This window comes from Pseudophryne corroboree, chromosome 3 (assembly GCF_028390025.1).
Source record: "Pseudophryne corroboree isolate aPseCor3 chromosome 3, aPseCor3.hap2, whole genome shotgun sequence".
Taxonomy (NCBI): Eukaryota; Metazoa; Chordata; class Amphibia; order Anura; family Myobatrachidae; genus Pseudophryne; species Pseudophryne corroboree.
The window spans coordinates 767,471,092-767,490,971 of NC_086446.1; the positions used below are offsets into that span (position 1 = coordinate 767,471,092).

The following is a 19,880-nucleotide window of genomic DNA, read 5'->3' on the forward strand; positions in this document are numbered from 1 at the left end:
CGCACATTGACCGTTCCGACATTTCCTCCAAAATGTTGTCCTCTCATCTGTATATCTAGCCATGCTAAAAGTGCTTCTCTACCTCACCATCTCCCTTAGATGCCCCCCTCCCCAGCACAAGCCAATACAGTAGCTCACAGTCATCTCGCACTTAAAGCTAATATACTGCTCTCCGACATAAATTCATCTACAAGCTCAAGAGCCGTTCCATGAATCTCTCCCTAGTCGTTCAGCTCTGTTACCATGCAGCCCTCAAACCTCAATCCCTTACCCTGCCTTCTCAGTCCTAAATGCTCTTACATTGCCCCTGCAAGTTATACTACTGCCCCAGCAAGGGCTCTTACATACCGCTTCATCTTGGACCGCACAGAATTACCCCAAGACGAGACGATCATTGCCTGTAGGATGGGAATACAGTTACACAGAGGCAATTGTAGAACAGCCCACACTTTCCTGATTACACATTATTATCTAAATGTTCATTCCAGCTGAGCCCTCCCAATGCACCATAATATCTGCACATTGGTCTTCAGAAAATGCACTACAACTATTTGATATGCGCCATATGCCCCAGGTAGTTATTGTAGTGTTAAATGCACTGGGACATGGAGAGCTGGAGACAGGTGGCAGCTTGCACAAGGGCTAACTCTTCATCTGCTTTCAAAGTTGCACCCCAAAATGACCAGCTGCTATCACAGACAAGCAAACTGTGGCTTTCCCGCCTGTTGTGGAAAAGTGCCTGCGTGCCTTGTATATGCTGTGACTTGTAGTTCCCCCAACAGCTGGAGAGCCACAGGCTGCCCTTTTCTGTATGCGAGAGAAAACCATTAGGATGTGTAATTGTTGCAGACTGAGATTCCCGTGGCCGTAACAAAATGTCAGCACATTTTCATAATGCTGTAATCACACGAATACTTTATATGGATCAGAGTGTTCTCATCCTCTAACTGTATGGTGAACACGACACAACGCACATCTGTGCAAGGAGAGCAACTGGTGTCTCTGGCTGAAACATGCAATGTAGTGTTACACACCCACAAGACACAAGTGAGGGTGTCACACACCCACAAAGAAGCATACACACACACACACACACACACACACACACACACACACACACACACACACACACACACACTGCTGCAGCTGCACATGTTACATGGATGTACAACAGGTGGATGGCTGCACACGCAGGATGCTTCATTGCTACGCAAACCAATGATGCACTGTTGCATTCACACATATATAAAACTGGTTACACACCTGTACGACACACAGAGACACACACACATACACACACACTGGAGCAGTGGTACATGCACAGCTCTGACCTCAGTTTGGGGTGCAGGCTGGTTTTGGGGTGCAGAGGGGGGAGCAGCTGAGTGTGATGCTTCTCTCTACCTCTCTGTTCTCTCTGTCTGGCAGCATCAATGTGTTTCTCCCTCTCCCTTTCCATCCACTCATATTATCTTTCTCCCTCCCTCGCAGACTGTCTCCACCTTTCTCTTATGGTCTTTACCCTTCCTAGTCCACTGTTGCATGCAAGATGTAACGCTCTGCAGTGCCTTGGGAACACGGGTACCGGGGAGATGCTCTGCAGAGCTAGTTTGGAGAAGGATAACTTTTAGCAGAATGGGTTAAGTGAGCTTCTGGTAAGCGAGAGGTTAATGGGGGATACACACAGCATGTGCATAAAGAATGAACTGAGATATATACTCTGCAGAGCCGTGACTGTGCTAATAGGACAAGTTGTTTCAGGCTTGGACAGGAAGGGGACATTCTGTACAGAACAGAAGCGTTCCCCCCACTCTATCACTCTCTCTGTATGACTCAGGGGGCCCCTCTAGGTGTCACTCACTCATGCTTTGTCTGTCACATTCTGATCTGGCTTGTTGTCTCGCTCACTCCTTGGCTCTCTCTTTCTACATCACACTTTCCGAGTCTCTTTCCATCTCCCATGCACACCCACCGCTCTCCCCCATCTCTGCTCTGTCTCCTTGTAAGATGCCTAGAGGTTACCATGGAGACGGAGGAGAGAACTGGTACCAGCTGTCTCCTTTCCTCCCAGATGTCCACCACTCTCTCTCTCTCTCTCTCTGCATCCTTGTACTATCTGATCTCTCTCTCTCTCTGTGTGTCTCTCTCTCTCTCTATTTGTCTCTGTACATAGCTGCCTGGTTTGCAGGTCTGTGTGTCCTACCTGTTCTCACTCCCTCTGCACGTATCTCCTTCCTCTGTGTGTGTCTGTCGTTCTTGCTTATCTGTCCACTTCTGCCTCTTATTGCACGTCTCTCTGGATTATGTCTATATCTGGAGGCAGCATGGCCATTACTCCACAACGTCTCTGTCCGACATTTGCTTCTTCTCCAGGCTGGCTGCCTTTCTCTCTGTACTGTCCATGTTATCTTCTGCCTGTCTCTCTAACTCTGCATTTCACCCTCTCTCTTACTGCAAGGTGGTCTCTCTAATTTGGGTAGACGTCCCCTTAAGCATGTCTCATCTCTCTCATGTTGCACACAAGTGTCTCCTTCTTGCTCTCAAGTTCAACCTTAGCATCATGTTTAAATGATGAAGTACAGCACCGTCTATGCAAGCACTTACTGTATGTGGGCACTCTCCCGCCCTCCTGCCTGTTATGTGCGCTCTCCTGACTCTCTTATGTAAGCACGTACCTGGCCACTCTATGTGATCGCTTAATGTAGGTGGGCGCTCAATATAAACACCTGGGCCCTTTATGTGAGCACTCTACTTAACACATCTCTGCAAAAAAATCTTCTATAGTAACAGTACTATCTCTATTTGCCCCCCCCCCCCCCACACACACACACACACACCTCAACCCTCTTTGCAAGCCCTCTTCTGCATTCTCTATGTAGGCCCTCACCTCAAACCTCCATGCAAGCCTTCTCCTACATTCATTAAGTAGGCCATCACCTCACCCCTCTATGCAAGCCCTCTTCTGCATTCTCTATGTAGGCCCTCAACTCAACCCTCCATGCAAGCCTTCTCCTACATTCATTAAGTAGGCCCTCACCTCACCCCTCTATGCAAGCCCTCTTCTACATTCTCTATGTAGGCCCTCACCTCAACCCTCTATGCAAGCCTTCTCCTACATTCATTAAGTAGGCCCTCACCTCACCCCTCTATGCAAGCCCTCTTCTACATTCTCTATGTAGGCCCTCACCTCACCCCTCTATGCAAGCCTTCTCCTACATTCTCTATGTAAGCCCTCACCTTCTCCTTCTATGCAATCCTTCTCATGCATTCGCTATGTAGGCCCTCACCTCACCCCTCTATGCAAGCCTTCTCCTACATTCTCTGTGTAATCCCTCACCTTCTCCTTCTATGCAATCCTTCTCATGCATTCGCTATGTAGGCCCTCACCTCACCCCTCTATGCAAGCCTTCTCCTACATTCTCTCGGATTCTTGGATTTAGACCTCATTGGGCCCTAAGCAAGACACCAATTTGGGGCCCCTCTTCCTCAAACAATCCTCAGTGTGACCCCCCCCCCCCACCACCACTAATATCAGACAGGTCCTGCTGCCCCTCAGTCAGTGTATGCTTCCCAATCTGCCCATAGCCGATTATAGCAGGCGGATGGTAGTTGTTCTAGTGTATTGATTATTATTATTACCAGTTATTTATATAGCGCACACATATTCTGCAGCGCTTTACAGAGAACATTTGACCATTCACATAATTCCTCAGTGGATCTTACAATCTATATTCCCTATCACATGTACACATTCATGCTAGGGTTAATTTTGTTGGGAGCCAATTAACCTATCAGTATATTTTTGGATTTTGGGAGGAAACCCTCCCGTTACCCCTCTATGCAAGCCTTCTCCTACATTCTCTATGTGGCCCTCACCCCTCTATGGAAGCATTCTCCTACATTTTCTATATGGCACTCACCTCACCCCTCTATGCAAGCCTTCTCCTGCATTCTCTATGTAGGCCCTCACCTCACCCCTCTATGCAAGCATTCTCTTACATTCTCTATGTGGGCCTCATCTCACCCCTCTATGCAAGCCTTCTCCTACATCAGAGGTTCCCAAACTGTGTGCCGTGGCTCCCTGGGGTGCCTCGAGATACTTGCAGGGGTGCCCTGGGTTGGTGGTGCAGGACCAATTCAAAGTATTCATGGTCAATATAATAGGCAAAACCAGTGCTGGTGGCTGCCAGTCATAAAATATGTGGCCAAACAGAAGCAAATCTTGTCCCTCACCACACAACTGACCCTAAGGATGACATATAAACGCAATCTACTTAATGTAATATTTCTTTCTAAACTTCTCAATAAGAAATTTTTGGCCTAGGGGTGCCGTGAAAAAAATTCTGATATTCTAGGGCGCCGTGATTCAAAAAAGTTTGGAAACCACTGTCCTACATTCTCTATTTGGCCTTCAACCCTATCTGCAAGCATTCTCTTACATTCTGTATGCAAACCTTCTCCTATATTTTCTATGTAGGCCCAACCTCACCCCTCTATGCAAGCCTTCTCCTGTATTCTCTATGTAGTCCCTCACCTCATCCCTCTATGCAAGCATTCTCCTACATTCTCTATGTGGGCCTCACCTGCATTCTCTATGTAGGCCCTCCCCAAACACCTCTGTGCAAGCCTTCTCCTTCATTCTCTATATGGGTACTCACCCCACCCCTCTATGCAGATCTTCTCCTACATTCACTGTGCAGCCCTTACCCCTCTATTCAAGCATTCTCCTACATTCTCTATTTGTCCCTCACCCCTCTATGCAAGCATTCTCTTACATTCTCTATGTGGCCCTCACCCCTCTATGCAAGCCTTCTCCTACATTCTCTATGTGGCACTCACCCCTCTATGCAAGCCTTCTCCTACATTCTCTATGTGGCCCTCACCCCTCTATGCAAGCATTCTCTTACATTCTCTATGTGGCCCTCACCCCTCTATGCAAGCCTTCTCCTACATTCTCTATTTGGCCCTCACCCCTCTATGCAAGCATTCTCTTACATTCTCTATGTGGCCTCACCCCTCTATGCAAGCCTTCTCCTACATTCTCTATGTGGCCCTCACCCCTCTATGCAAGCCTTCTCCTACATTCTCTATGTGGCACTCACCTCACCTCTCTATGCAAGCCTTTTCCTGCATTCTCTATGTAGGCCCTCAACTCACCCCTCTATGCAAGCATTCTCCTACATTCTCTGTGTGGCACTCACCTCACCCCTCTATGCAAGCCTTCTCCTGCATTCTCTATGTAGGTCCTCACCTCACCCCTCTATGCAAGCATTCGCCTACATTCTCTATGTGGGCCTCACCTCACCCCTCTATGCAAGCCTTCTCCAACATTCTCTATTTGGCCCTCAACCATCTATGCAAGCATTCTCTTACATTCTCTATGCAAACCTTCACCTACATTTTCTATGTAGGCCCAACCTCACCTCTCTGTGTAAGCCTTCTCCTGTATTCTCTATGTAGGCCCTCACCTCATCCCTCTATGCAAGTGTTCTCCTACATTTTCTATCTAGGCCCTCACCACACACCTCTGTGCAAGCCTTCTCTTACATTCTCTGTGTGGCACTCACCTCACCCCTCTATGCAAGCCTTCTCCTGCATTCTCTATGTAGGCCCTCACCTCACCCCTCTATGCAGGCATTCTCCTACATTCTCTATGTGGGCCTCACCTCACCCCTCTATGCAAGCCTTCTCCTACATTCTCTATTTGGCCCTCAACCGTCTATGCAAGCATTCTCTTACATTCTCTATGCAAACCTTCACCTACATTTTCTATGTAGGCCCAACCTCACCTCTCTGTGTAAGCCTTCTCCTGTATTCTCTATGTAGGCCATCACCTCATACCTCTATGCAAGTGTTCTCCTACATTTTCTATCTAGGCCCTCACCACAAACCTCTGTGCAAGCCTTCTCTTACAATCTCTATGTAGGCCCTCACCTCACCCCTCTATGCAAGCATTCTCCTACATACTCCATGTGGCCCTCACCTCATCCCTCTATGCAAGCGTTCTTCTACATCTCTATGTAGGGCCTCACCTTACCCCTCTATGCAAGCCTTCTCCTACAGGATTTTCTTTTTGTGGCCCACTGGCCCTCACCTCACCCATCTATGCAAGCCTTCCTCTATATTATTTATATGGCCCTCAACTCACCCATCTATGCAAGCCTTCTATATTATTTATGTGGCTCTCACCTCTCCCCTCATTGCAAGCCTTCTCTTACAGTACAGGTTGAGTATCCCTTATCCAAAATGCTTGGGACCAGAGGTATTTTGGATATCGGATTTTTCCGTATTTTGGAATAATTGCATACCATAATGAGATATCATGGAGATGGGACATGAGTCTAAGCACAGAATGCATTGATGTTTCATATACACCTTATACACACAGCCTGAAGGTCATTTTAGCCAATATTTTTAATAACTTTGTGCATTAAACAAAGTGTGTGTACATTCACACAAATCATTTATGTTTCATATACACCTTATAGACACAGCCTGAAGGTCATTTAATACAATATTTTTAATAACTTTGTGTATTAAACAAAGTTTGTGTATATTGAGCTATCAGAAAACAAAGGTTTCACTATCTCACTCCAAAAATTCCGTATATCGGAATATTACGTATTTCGGAATATTTGGATAAGGGATGCTCAACCTGTATATGCTTTATGTGGCCCTCACCTTATTTGTCTATGCAAGTCTTCTTTTATATTATTTATATTTCCCTCACCTCACCCCTCTATGCAAGCCTTCGCCTACATTCGGTACTCTATCTGACCAATTTCTCCTTTATGTGGCCATTCTCCTTGTGGGCACTTAGCTCAGAACCTTAAGCCCATGTATGTGAATGCTCTGCTACTTCTCTGTGAAATTTCTTAAATAACCTGTTGGCACTCTCCTACCTCCTCTATGTAGGCACTCACTTGAGCCCCCTAATTTAGTGTTCTTAACTCCTCTGTGGACACTAATCTCATCCTTCTGTGCGGGTCTTCTGCTGTCTTCTCTGTGGACAGTCCCCTCAACCCTATATGTGGTTGCTTTGCTTAATTCTCTATGTTAAACTTTAAATACTCTTTAGGTGCTCTCCTAGTTTGTTTGTGGGCACTCAAATCAACTCTCTATGTTTGTGATCTACTACTCACTGTATGTTAGACCGTAAATACTCTGTGGGCGCTCTCCTAAGTTATCTGTGGACACTCACCTCAACCACTCTCCTACCTTTCTCTCTGTGGAGGTCAATTGGATCAACATTATCTCTGGCCACTTTATCTCGTCTGTGTGGGCCCTTGCTTCAACCCGTTACACGGGTACACGTCTACTCCTTCTGTGTGGGCAATGCTGCCACCAAGTTGATGTTCTCCAACTTTTTATGCTGCTCTCTATGCCAGCCAGGAGTGCCCATTTTTCTGTAGCTAATGGAAATGAGCAGACATCCTGGATAGGTCTCCTGGGGGTAAGAAATAGCCTCAATATGTAACAATATTCTACATATGGAGAAATCGTTAGCAAATATATGTTGCATGATAGGATATAGACATTGGGCTCTGTAATTATCCTTGATGGGCAAATGGAGAATTCTCCTTCGTGGGACACCTTGGTCTGACACAATGAGCCACTGCCGAGTCTCGTGATCACTTTATTTCCCAGCAGCATCATTAAAAGAAAATTATACCCTTTAACACAGATTCCTCAGTGCCTTTATAGGAAACATGTAGGCCTTACAGAGAATTTTTTTTTTTTCACAGGAAAAAAAAAAAAAGCATTGTAAGTAGCTGCTAATTTAGGCAACTTCTTGCAAGCACTGAATGATCAGCGCATTAATGAGTTGGTGAATGAAATCATGCAAGCTCAGTGCTGTATAAACCATGTTCCCCCACACTGGCTGGGTGGTCTTTCTTTCTCCCCTGACACATAACTAGCGGTAGAAGCGATCGCTTTCATTGTTTTCTGCTATCTTTCTTCAAGTGCACACAGCTTAGCTGCAATCCCTTTTTTCAATTAATAATATTCCCCTTACATAACACTTGCTGTTTATACAGAACTGTAGAGAACGGAAGAAACACATTGTGGGAACACAAGGACGGCCTGGCTTGTAGGCTCACAATCTGTGTGGCTTCCTCCTGAGCTTATCATGTCACTTTTCCTTCCTTCCAGGCTGGCAATTTAGACACTTTTCCTTGTCAATCACTCACTGTGTGAACCGTGGTTAATGATCTTTCTGAGTCGTGGACCTCTCCACCTAACAGCACTAACGCAGATGGCTGTTACGCACAATATGATTGAGGTAGTTAGAAAAAGAAACCCATAAAATAAGGCAGGAGCTTGGCAAAAATTGTACGGTGGTCAAAATTACAGGTGATGTAAGTGGCGACAAACACAGAACTCTGAGGTTTTTGTGATTGAGATAGATTGGTTCTCTTTTATCCTTGATAGAGGGGCCTGGCAGGAGTGCGGTCCACATGGGTGGGTTCCTCACTCCAATATGACATATCTGGTTTTGTGGCTCTTATTATTATTATTTTTTTTAAGTTCTCCAACCGTGCATCCAGACCCTGTGTGGGGGGGCCCCCTGTATGTGGGGGCCCTCGGGGTGATCAGCCCTGTTGCACCCCCCCTTAATCCGGCCCTGGACTGTAATAATAGGCGCATCATCATGACAGCAGGATGGTGACCAGACACCCATAAGTCGTAAATATTAAAATAGTTTTTCTATTTTCACCCCAAAAAATTATGCAATTTTTGTAATTATATGTGTATACAGAGATATGATAGTCTAATGGTGTGTACACACGATGAGATATTTTCTTACGATTTTGACTATATAGTCAAAATCGTAAGAAAAGTTAGTGCAGATCGCAAGGTGAAAGTTACCTTGCGATCCCGATTCAATGCTGATGCGCGGTCCCGCGCGGTCGGCATTGCAAGACTAGATAGACTGTGCAGGCAAGTCAATATTGACTATCTCTATAGAAGAGATAGTCAAAATTGACACTTAGCCAAAATCGCACATAGGCCCTCATTCCGAGTTGTTCGCTCGCTAGCTGCTTATAGCACCCATGCAAACGCTGAGCCGCCGCACTCTGGGAGTGTATCTTAGCTTAGCAGAAGTGCGAACGAAAGGATCGCAGCGCAGCTACAAAAAAAGGTTGTGCAGTTTCTGAGCAGCTCGAGACCTACTCCTAGCTTGCGATCACTTCAGACTGTTTAGTTCCTGTTTTGACGTCACGAACACGCCCTGCGTTCAGCCAGCCACGCCTGCATTTCCCCAGGCACGCCTGCGTTTGTATCTGACACGCCTGCGTTTTTCCACACACTCCCCGAAAACGGTCAGTTACCTCCCATATACACCCACTTCCTGTCAATCACTCTGTGGCCAGCAGTGCGACTGAAAAGCGTCGCTAGACCTTGTGTGAAACAACTTCGGCTGTTGTGAAAGTATGTCGCGCGTGCACATTGCACCGCATACGCAGAAATTCCGTTTTTTTGCCTGATCGCTGCGCAGCGACCGGAAACAGCTAGCGAACAACTCGGAATGACCACCATAGTATCGCAAGCACATAATGAGTGTGCTTGCGATACTGACTATGTGCCGACCTAGCCCCTGTCGCATAGTGAGAATCGGGCATAGTGAGAATCTCACCATGTGTATGGGCCTTAATGCCCACATGGCAAAGGTCATACCCACACAACACTGGCCACACCTCCCCTGCTTCTCACATTCACTTTGTTTACAGTCCCAGGCCTATATAGCCCTTAATCCGGCCCTGGTGATGGGCCGATTCTTCACCAGTGTGTAAAGCACCAGCTAACAATGTAGTTTTTCCACGACAGTCCCGCGTTTGCTGCCATTCTTGATATTCTGCATTAAAGAGGTTGTTAATGCAGGCCTGGTTTTGCCAGTGGCCACATTGGTCCAGGCCTGGCATAACAGGGGTGTCACCATGGTGAGAGCTTCAGTTAATTATTCCTCATTCAGGGTCACCGCCATCTCTGTGATGCAGTTGTTGGTGCCCCAGGCACCTCTGTCTAACATCTTCCAGCTAAGAAAGTCAATATCAGTCAACAGAGAGACGGGGAAGTGTTGACAAGGTATTCTTAGAGTCAGCTGTCAGGGGATGTCTGTGCTGCAAGGCAGACGGCTGCACACAGCTGGAGGCGGTAGCATTTTATAAATGAAGGCTGTATTTAATAGCATATCAAACATTTATTAGGTTAAATGTTCCCATTCAGCGCATAAGACTCAGGTGGGTTCCAGGGTATCATGGTGCAGGGTCAGACAGTGTGTGAAGGTGTTGCAGAATTTAGTAAGGTATCTGGCCAGTTCCCTTTTCCTACTATATCTGTGGCCGGTGCACTTGGGTAGTTCTAGAGCGTGCGGCTGAGTTCACGCTCAGGTCCAGGTTAGTCTCGGCCGTGACCCTCCTGAAGTATAGAGGCATTAGAGAGCTCCCACTAGACCGTAGTGACGGCAGGGGTGGCCAAGGTGACAGTCATGTGCACAGGAAGCTTCATCTACGAAAGGAAGGCTTCGGGGCTCGGTGAATGCTGCAGACGCCAACTGCATAAGAGCTCGATGTCTGAGAATGGCACAGAGCAGAGGAAAACCTGACCTGTCATGGAAGCGAGGAACGTGGACCTAATCTAACTATAAGATGGCCCAGGATGAAGACCAGCAGATAAAGGGAAACTTCAGAGAATGGCAGTGATTAGGTGAGAGGCTGGCTGGGAAGTCCTGTAGCAGAAAGTGTCAGCTCTTGAGACAATCTGTGTGAGCCGCTGCTTACATGTACACTGTTACTGTGCAGGAGAGAAAGGCCAATGTATGGCTGACTGTGCTGAACTACTTACTACAGCTGCATCTGCAGACCCCCGATTACGCAACAGAGTTACTAAGGAGGAGATGTACTAAGCAGAGACAAAAGTGAAGTGAGCCAGTGGAGAAGTTGCCCATGGCAACCAATCAGCATTGACATAATATTTATAATTCGCATACGATAAAAGTATACAGAGCAGCTGATTGGTTTTCATGGGCAACTTCACCACTGGCTCACTTCTCCGCTTTTATCACTGCTTAGTACATGTCCCCCTAAAGCTTCTAAAACAGGCAAGTGGAGCTGTTGCCGTAGCAACCAATCAGATTACGTCTATCATTTTCTATGACGCAATAGAGAAATGATAGCTAGACTCTGGTTGCTATGGGCAACATCACTGTTCATTTTGAGAAGCTTTAGTAACTCTACCCTCCCGGTTTCTTTTCTATGTCCTACCTACCAGAGCCAGGAGACCTGAGGTAGCCTGTAAGTGGCTGTGCCAGGCAATGCCCCTAAACCACATGGCCGGCAAACAGGGGCTGCGTTTCCGCAATCCCCTTTATGGGCTACTTTCAAATCGCTCGTTGGTTCCAATCTATTTGTGGCGATACGTCTAATAACCCTCCACGGGCAAGCATTAGGGATTTTGGCACCAATATGAACGTAGCATCTAATGTTGCAGGGTTATAGCTCCGTCTCTAGATGTGTACGGTGGTAAGCGTATTAATAAATCATTTCAAAATGGCGTCTTCTTTTCCTTTTTTCCTGAAAAAATATTGCTCATTCCGGCCTCGGTTACGGTTGAGAGAACATGCCACCATCGGCCTTCCATGCCTCATTATCTTACATCCTAAGGTTTTGGAAGCCTGACACAAGTGCACTTTCCCGCACGCCTTGCGCCTGGCAGAGGTGACAGCCGTCACACTGATAAATACGGGCTAGTCATGATCTCTACGTACTCAGAGGATGTGTAAACAGCATTATGCATGGAGAACTAGGCTCTGCGTAAATTCATTCATTGAAATGTCTCATCCCACTAAACTCCTGTTGTACTAGCAAGCCCATAAGTGCATTCAGGAAGGACTTTGGGCCTAATTCAGAGTTGATCGCAGAAGCAAATTTGTTAGCAGTTGGACAAAACCATGTGCACTGCAGGGGGGGCAGATGTAACATGTGCAGAGAGAGTCAGATTTGGGTGGGGTGTGTTCAAACTGAAATCTAAATTGCAGTGTAAAAATAAAGCAGCCAGTATTTACCCTGCACATAAACAAAATAACCCACCCACATCTAACGCTCTCTGCACGTTATATCTGCCACACCTGCAGTGCACATGGGCCCTCATTCCGAGTCGTTCGCTCTGTAATTTTCTTCGCATCGCAGCGTTTTTCTGCTTAGTGCGCATGCGCAATGTTCGCACTGCGCCTGCGCCAAGTAATTTTGCTATGAAGATAGATTTTTTACTCACGGCTTTTTCTTCGCTCCGGCGATCGTAGTGTGATTGACAGGAAATGGGTGTTACTGGGCGGAAACACGGCGTTTTATGGGCGTGTGGATAAAAACGCTACCGTTTCCGGAAAAAACGCGGGAGTGGCTGGAGAAACGGAGGAGTGTCTGGGCGAACGCTGGGTGTGTTTATGACGTCAAACCAGGAACGACAAGCAGTGAACTGATCGCAGATGCCGAGTAAGTCTGAAGCTACTCTGAAACTGCTAAGTAGTTTGTAATCGCAATATTGCGAATACATCGTTCGCAATTTTAAGAAGCTAAGATTCACTCCCAGTAGGCGGCGGCTTAGCGTGTGTAACTCTGCTAAAATCGCCTTGCGAGCGAACAACTCGGAATGAGGGCCATGGTTTTGCCCATTAGATAACACATCTGCTGCTGCGATCAACTCTGAATTACCCCCTTTGGGCGATGGTTTGCGTACAAATTCGATGTTTGCGGATTCACGCAGCTGCAACACCCGTTCTGCGCATGTGCGCCCCACGGTGCCTTTGCGATCTCGCTCGCACTGAGATTTTTATCGCAGCGATTGACAGGAAGGGATTGTTTGGGGGAGGGTAACGGGGAGTGGTGACAAAAACATTTTTGGGGCATATACTGTACATGCCGCCAACTGCGATCATGTACGTACAGAAACATAGCGCCTGCATGGCTACCCTAGCAGTCGATGCTCCTCGTTATTGAGTATAGTCTGCGTACAGATGTAGTCACGCTCATTTTGCTGCGATGCAGCATGGCGGGCTGTGACTATTCGCAGCTGGCGATCGCTGCATTTTTTCCATTAGGAATGGAGCAATCGTTGCCTGCAAATAATTGCAGCCTAGCACGCCATGCAGCATGCAGCATCGCAGCAACGATGAACATGACTACATCTGTACGTGTATGCAGTTGCGAATGAGATTGCGATGGTGGCCGGTGGGCCTCCTATCTATTTTTCCAGGTGCCAGCTTCACTTGCGATGATACGCAATTCCGGAGCCTAAAAAATTGCAGCTCCGTAGGCAAGTGCATACAAACATGAACTAAACCCTCTGATCTGCAGCCAGCAATCACCCTCACTGCTTTCTCCTGCGCAACACATAAGAACACACAGATGTGTCGGTACACGCTGCTAGGTTTACATGTTATCCAGGAGACGTGCGCTCGTGTGTTTCAGGCACAGCATGCGGGAGAGGGTAGATGCGACTGATGCTTGTACAGAGAAACAATTAACCAACACTTTCTATAAATACCAAAGTGCACAGCGCCACCTACTAGCTGCTAGCTCTCCTGCAGCCTCATGTGGCAAATCCAAGTGTGCGTGGTTTCTCCATTAACTTCTGCATGATGCGTTTGAACAGATAAGACCTCATTTGGAAATAGCCAGAAGTACATACATTTACAAGAGATTCACTAGTTAACGAGCAGCTAATATAACACATCATGTTCTATTTTATTTGGCACAAATTTAAGCATATAATTCAATCTCAGCAGTGCCTGCCCTAACAGGGTTTACAGCTTCAATTCCCGTCGGACAGATATGCCGACCTTCAGTGAAAATTTAGACTTTCACAACCTCAACATTGTGAATGTCAATAGTGAAATGACAACAACAGTACATGTCAGCCTTAGGCTGTGGTTAGGGTTATGGTTGGGTTAGGTCTTAAATACTGTAAAAACGGTATGTCGGCATGTGTCAACGCACACACACAATATTTATATCCGCGTCGATATGTGGTTCCACATCCTGCACACAGGAAAACACACAGTTGCGTCAATGACAGTTTATCTACTAGAATGTATTTGGTTTGTGGGGGACATCCAGAGCAGCTGGAGGAAGAAGAGTACATATAAACTATCTGTGAAGTGTTGGTCGGGACTGAACCTGGTAACCCATGATGCATTGCAGGAATGCTGGTCACTGTACTGTCAAAAGCAGGAAATAACCGAGCTGAATAGCATACATGATATAACTGGGCTGTTTGTATGAAATAGGTGGATCTTGCTCTATTGCACCCTCTGCCGCAGACTATCATGTAAGGAGTGAGTGCTGCTTCTCTGAGCCGGCACAGAGTGACGGACGGCAGGGCAGACTTGCTCTGCAGGAACATTCTGTGTAGACTGTGGGCCCGATACAGACCAGATCGCTGCATTTTCGCACAGTGAGTGATTATCAAACTACTGTACATGCACCACAATGCGCAGGCGCTTCGCCAAACAGCGACAGGACTGTGCGAAAATTTTGTTTTGCACGACTGTTCACAAGGTAATTGACAGGAAGAGGACGTTTGTAGGTGGTAACTGCCTGTTATCTGGGAGTGTCAGGAAAAACGCAGGCGTTCCCAAGCGTTTTCAGGGCGGCTGTATGACAAGAAGAAAAAAAAATAGAAGCGCTCATTGAACCATATGTATTGTACCTCCCAAGAGAAATATCAACCATAGGAGTCCAATAATTCATAATTGCTTTATTTAAAAATCAATATTACTCTTTATGACCAAATATAAAACATAAACCTTGTATGGTGATTATAAAAAATATCCGTCTTGCTCACTTATGCCATTTAAATAAGGTAACCTTTTTATTGCCTATGTGTTATATAAAAAACAGAAAAGGCATTGTATCAATAGCAATCAAATCCTAAGAAAGTCTTTTTCCAGCACAGCTCTGTAGAGCTCCACTAGTGTGCATCCAGTCTCCTGGGCACATTTTCTAAACTGAGGTCTGGAGGAGGGGCATAGAGGGAGGAGCCAGTTCACACTGTTGAAAAGTCTTAAAGTGCCGAAGGCTCCTGCGGAACCGTCTATACCCCATGGTACTAAAATGGACCCCAGCATCCTCTAGGACGTAAGAGAAAACTCAATTGGACCGGGCATCCCCGGATAAGGTAATATAGTGGTGGTTTTAAAGCTGCTGGAGTGCGAGGCAGAATAAAGGAATTAAGCCACTGATGTGGGGGTGGCTATAAGTAATTACCGAGTCCCAGTGAGCGATAGATGACGTAAAGCTCACTTAGGGGTCTATTCATGAAGCAGTGAAAAGTGTGAAGTGAGCCAGTGGAGAAGTTGCCCATGGCAACCAATCAGCACTGAAGTAACATTTATAATTTGCATAATATACAATTGTACAGAGCAGCTGATTGGTTGCTATGGGCAACTTCTCCACACGCTCGCTTCTCCACTATTTTCACTGCTTCATGAATAAACCCCCTAGAGAGCCGCCGCTCCAGACACAGAAAGTCCGTGGTGACCTCTGTGTGAGGTCAAAAAAACCAATCCACAGGCTGCTGTAAATAGTCACAGCCAACGATCAAGCTGGAGATGGAATTAGCTACCTGTCTCCCGTGCGGTGCTTGAGGTAGCTTGCAGCTATGTATGTGAATAGCAGAACCGGTATCTGTATAGTCCACCTGTGCCTTGCTTCTAAGAATTGTGGGCGGAGTCCTGACGCGTTTCGTCACGGCAACATCTAACTTTTCAAAGAGGATGACTTTTTCAAGATGGCGTCAGCTCCAGCCCCAATCATCTTAATATCTACGCACTGGAGGAGTAAGTACTGAGCTACGCACAGGCTGCACAGGACGGGAAAAACATTTGATGGTGCGATGGGAACACATTTGCAGCCGTCCGCTGACTGAGGGGAATTTTCGCACAGCGGACACATGCAATCGCACAGTTGCACGGGGCGGATTTTCATTCCCCCTGGGCGGCGACTGTCTGATCGCAGGACAGTGTAATCTGCAGCACAGCAATCAGGTCTGAATTAGGCCGTGTACAGGAGCGGGGAGTAATGTCATGGTAACTTTCTACCTAGATCACATCTCATTAGAAGGGAGTACTGTAAATGTCAGGAGCTCTGCAGTGTTATGTCAGTTTAACACTGAATAATTTATAAACTACATTCTAAAACATTAGAAGTACAAACTGATTGGTTGCCATGGGCAATTTACACACTGGTCCATTTCTCCACAGCTTGAAACATAAACATGGATTTTACCTGCTTTACTCATATTAACATTTATATTTTGGGATTTCCCATGAAACGTGTTCTGCCCTGGACAGTAAATGTATGTATGGGAAACCTACAGCGACAGCAGGCTCAGAGAAGACGACGCAGGCTCCCAGACCACCTCAATGTCCTATTCCTGAATCATCCCACAACAGCGGCCAGTTACACGAGTGATAAGGTCTGATATCCTCAGAGGTCAGTAGGAAAACTGGTGTACTGTAAGGAATGATGCACTCCTGTAATGACTGACTCTAGAGGGTAGATTTACTAAACGGAGGGTTTTCAAACTGCAGATGATCTGAGGCTTTGATCGATGTTGTAATGTCAATAGTAATTAAAGCTAAGAAAGCTTTGAAAAGAAAAAGAAAAACGATTAGGCTGGTTCAGTATGACATGCTGGTGCTGGTTACCCCCGGCAGTCATAATACCAACGCTGGGAACACAATGATGGAATGACCTATAGGGGTGAGTGTGGGGTGTTCTCCCCCCCCCTCCCCTCCTCTCTGTGGCCACATCCTAACCCTAACCTCCCCCCTTAGTGCCTGACCCTAACCATCTTCCAGAGGTGCCTAAACCTAAGTCCCAATCCCCGCTGCCTAAACCTAACCCTCCCTCCTCCTCAGCCTGACCATAACTCCCCTCCCCGGGGTGCCTAACCCTAAGCTTCCCTCCCCACAGCATAACCCTCCCCACAGCCTAACCCTCCCTCGCCGCAGCCTAACCCTAACTTAACCACCCCCACAGCCTAACCCTAACCCAACTACCCCCACAGGCTAACCCAAGCCCTCCCCACAGCCTAACCCTCCCTCGCCGCAGCCTAACCCTAACTCAACCACCCCCACTGCCTAACCCAACTACCTCCACAGGCTAACCCAAGCCCTCCCCGCAGACTAACCCTCCCTCGCCGCAGCCTAACCCTAACTCAACCACCCCCACTGCCTAATCCTAACCCAACTACCTCCACAGGCTAACCCAAGCCCTCCCCGCAGACTAACCCTAACCCCCTCTCCCCCGGCCCTGAACATAATCCGCCGGCTATACTTACAGTCAGGAATCCGGCATCGGTCTCCTGGCCCTTTCTGAGTTCCATCGTCAGGATTCCAAAGGGTTCCGGGATTCTGGCCTCTGTATTTCGGCAGTCGGGATCCTGGCAGCCAGCATTTTGATTGCATCCCAGTATCTGGTTGTCCGGATCTACAATGTCAAGGTAGACAGTCAATAGTTCGACCTTAACAAAACTGGTGTCGACCATTGTCGTGTTGAGCCTTTGTACCTGTTGACCTTAACCACTGTCGACCTTATGTTGTTGACCTATTGACTGTCTACTTAGGCACAGGGCCGTCTTTTTATATGGGCTCAATGGGGAATTGCCCAAGGGCCCCAGGAGTATAACAGCCCTAGGCTGGTAGCTGAGGGTTTCCTTTTTCCAGGGGTACCAGATTTCTTTTAAATTGGCCCTGGAGAACCGGAGATATCCGATTTCAAAGCAGTAGTCCCCATCCAAGCCTGTTAATTGTTCTTCCCAGACAGATATCTCGGGCTGTCTGTCTTAGAGTTTTTAAGACAGACTCCAAAAGCTGGGACTCTCTCCTTTCGGTGGTCACTGGCAGCTTGTCTCTGGTTCTGGGCATAGTAGAGACATCAGTCTTCCAGCAGCTGGTCCCTCCTCCAGCTCCACGCGCCCGGTATGCAGTTTTATATTTTCATCTGAGGATTGCTCTGGCTCCTGAACTCTGATCCCCACGTCCCCAGCAGCTCCTGAAAGGTGGGACTCTCTAGTGTTTTATCCAATTGGAAGCTAGGAGATATATTTCCAGGAACTGGAGATCTCTGCAGTCATGCAAGCTGACCTCCCTCCGTAAAATGATGAATATTAAGCCCACTCCACTAACCACCCGTCCCCTGCATATTAAACACTCCCTACCACCCTGGAAGTCATGTACCGGGGCCCCTTTATTCAACTCAATGCCCCTTCTACAGTTTAGTGTTCTCCCTCCCGCCCCATCTGTGCAGTAAGGGAGTAATTAGCAGAAATGACTACTCCAGGTCCTACATGCTGTGCGTAGATAGAACGTCCCCTACCGCCAGCGGGACATCACAGCTGACACTAAGTGGCTTGCCGGAGCCACAATGTCACATGGGTTTTTGTGCGATTGCAGGTCCAATTTCGAACGATCAACAAGGACTCTAATTGGATACAAGCCATTTTGATCGGCCGAAAAGGCATTGAGGCTAATTAGATTCCACCCCTTTGTGTGCTAAGCTATCGTTCATGAGGCTGCGGCAATTCAATGGGCCAGGTTATGCCGCAGCGATGTCACTGGTTCCAAGCAGAGAGATAGGACACACAGTAAACAGGGTCAGATGTGTCCCGCAATGGTTCAACTCCTTCCACCCTGCGACACACGTCCCACATTAACAATAAACACGCAGAAGTCACAGATACTGACCCTGTTGTCTCCAGCCCGCCCTCCCCACCCCAATCTTTCGCGCCCCAGATGACATCTGTAGGTGGTTTTCTTGATAATTGTTGACAGTAATAGTTAGATCTTCACCACTTCATTGTGCAAATCCATTCTGCAGCTAATAAAATATATGAACTCCAGCAGGCGACCCACTCACCGCAGTAGGCAGCTGACAGTGAGATCTGCGCAATGGGTCCAACAACGGCATCAGTGTAATAAGATGCACCTGACACTTAGACATACGGTAACAGCAATGACATAAACACACTGGAATATGCACAGAAGGAAACACAAAGATCACTGCGACAAAGACACACCTGGCAGACCTTTATAATACAAGGCTACATGCTGTAATACACAGAGATGTGCATACACAATACAACACAGACAAGAATAGAAACACTTCCCACATAAGCCTTGTACAACTCCACAGACAAAAGGTGAATCACTTCTAGTATGATTAACAGAGACGCACAATGTCGCCTTTTCCTTACAGGCTTCATTAGCTTGCCGTCATTTCATGAGCAGAGAGGCTTTGGAACGCCCCTCTCAGCATGTATGGTCACTGCACAATGCCTCCCCCCACCCCCTTCCTCTGCACAACGTGCATGGGTGCTGCGCTCCGTCTTTATGGTCAGATGACACTCAGGAACGAGCTGGAGTGCCTTGACGCAACATTTTGTAGATTCATAGTAAAACTTGTTTAATCAACATGGGATTTCGGCTTTAACCCTTACGTTAGTAATACCACACCTGCCAGCAACAGGCCACTTGCGCAGGCAGCGTTGTCGTTTCTTTTTTTACACGTTTTACATTTTTGTAAGGTGGTTTGAAGCGTCTCATATTCATGTATGTAAACGTTCACCTCCTGGCTGAGCAGGTTACATCCACAGCCACAGAAAGGAGAGGCTGCAGCAGTCGCTCGAGCAGGCAGGAGTTTGTGCAGACACACTGAAGCATAGGTGCAGACCGGCGACACAGTTGGTTAAATACAGCATGAATAGGAGAAGCCGGTGAGATAGAACAGATTGTCACAGCAGCAGACGAGGAACCGCGAGGAAAGCTTTGGTGCAGTAAATGAGCTATTATTTCACTGATCAAAAGCAGACAGGAAAGAAAA

At 47.1% G+C, this 19,880-nt stretch overlaps 1 protein-coding gene across 4 annotated transcripts in view; it reads right to left on the minus strand.

Annotated features, from left to right (window-relative positions):
- PIANP (PILR alpha associated neural protein) overlaps nt 1-2,416 on the minus strand; it is a 36,393-nt gene extending 33,977 nt beyond the window's left edge. Inside the window, exons 1-2 of one of the 4 annotated variants that reach the window (XM_063962460.1) lie at nt 2,201-2,416; nt 349-398 (exon numbers count right to left, since the gene is read on the minus strand). In XM_063962460.1, the coding sequence (XP_063818530.1) occupies nt 349-395 (47 nt within the window). In that variant the 5' untranslated portion in view covers nt 396-398; nt 2,201-2,416. Of the gene's footprint in view, nt 1-348; nt 399-1,331; nt 1,478-1,858; nt 1,982-2,200 lie in introns of those variants that run through there. The other 3 variants (XM_063962459.1, XM_063962458.1, XM_063962457.1) reach the window with 3 other exon arrangements.
- Nucleotides 2,417-19,880: the final 17,464 nt, after the last annotated feature.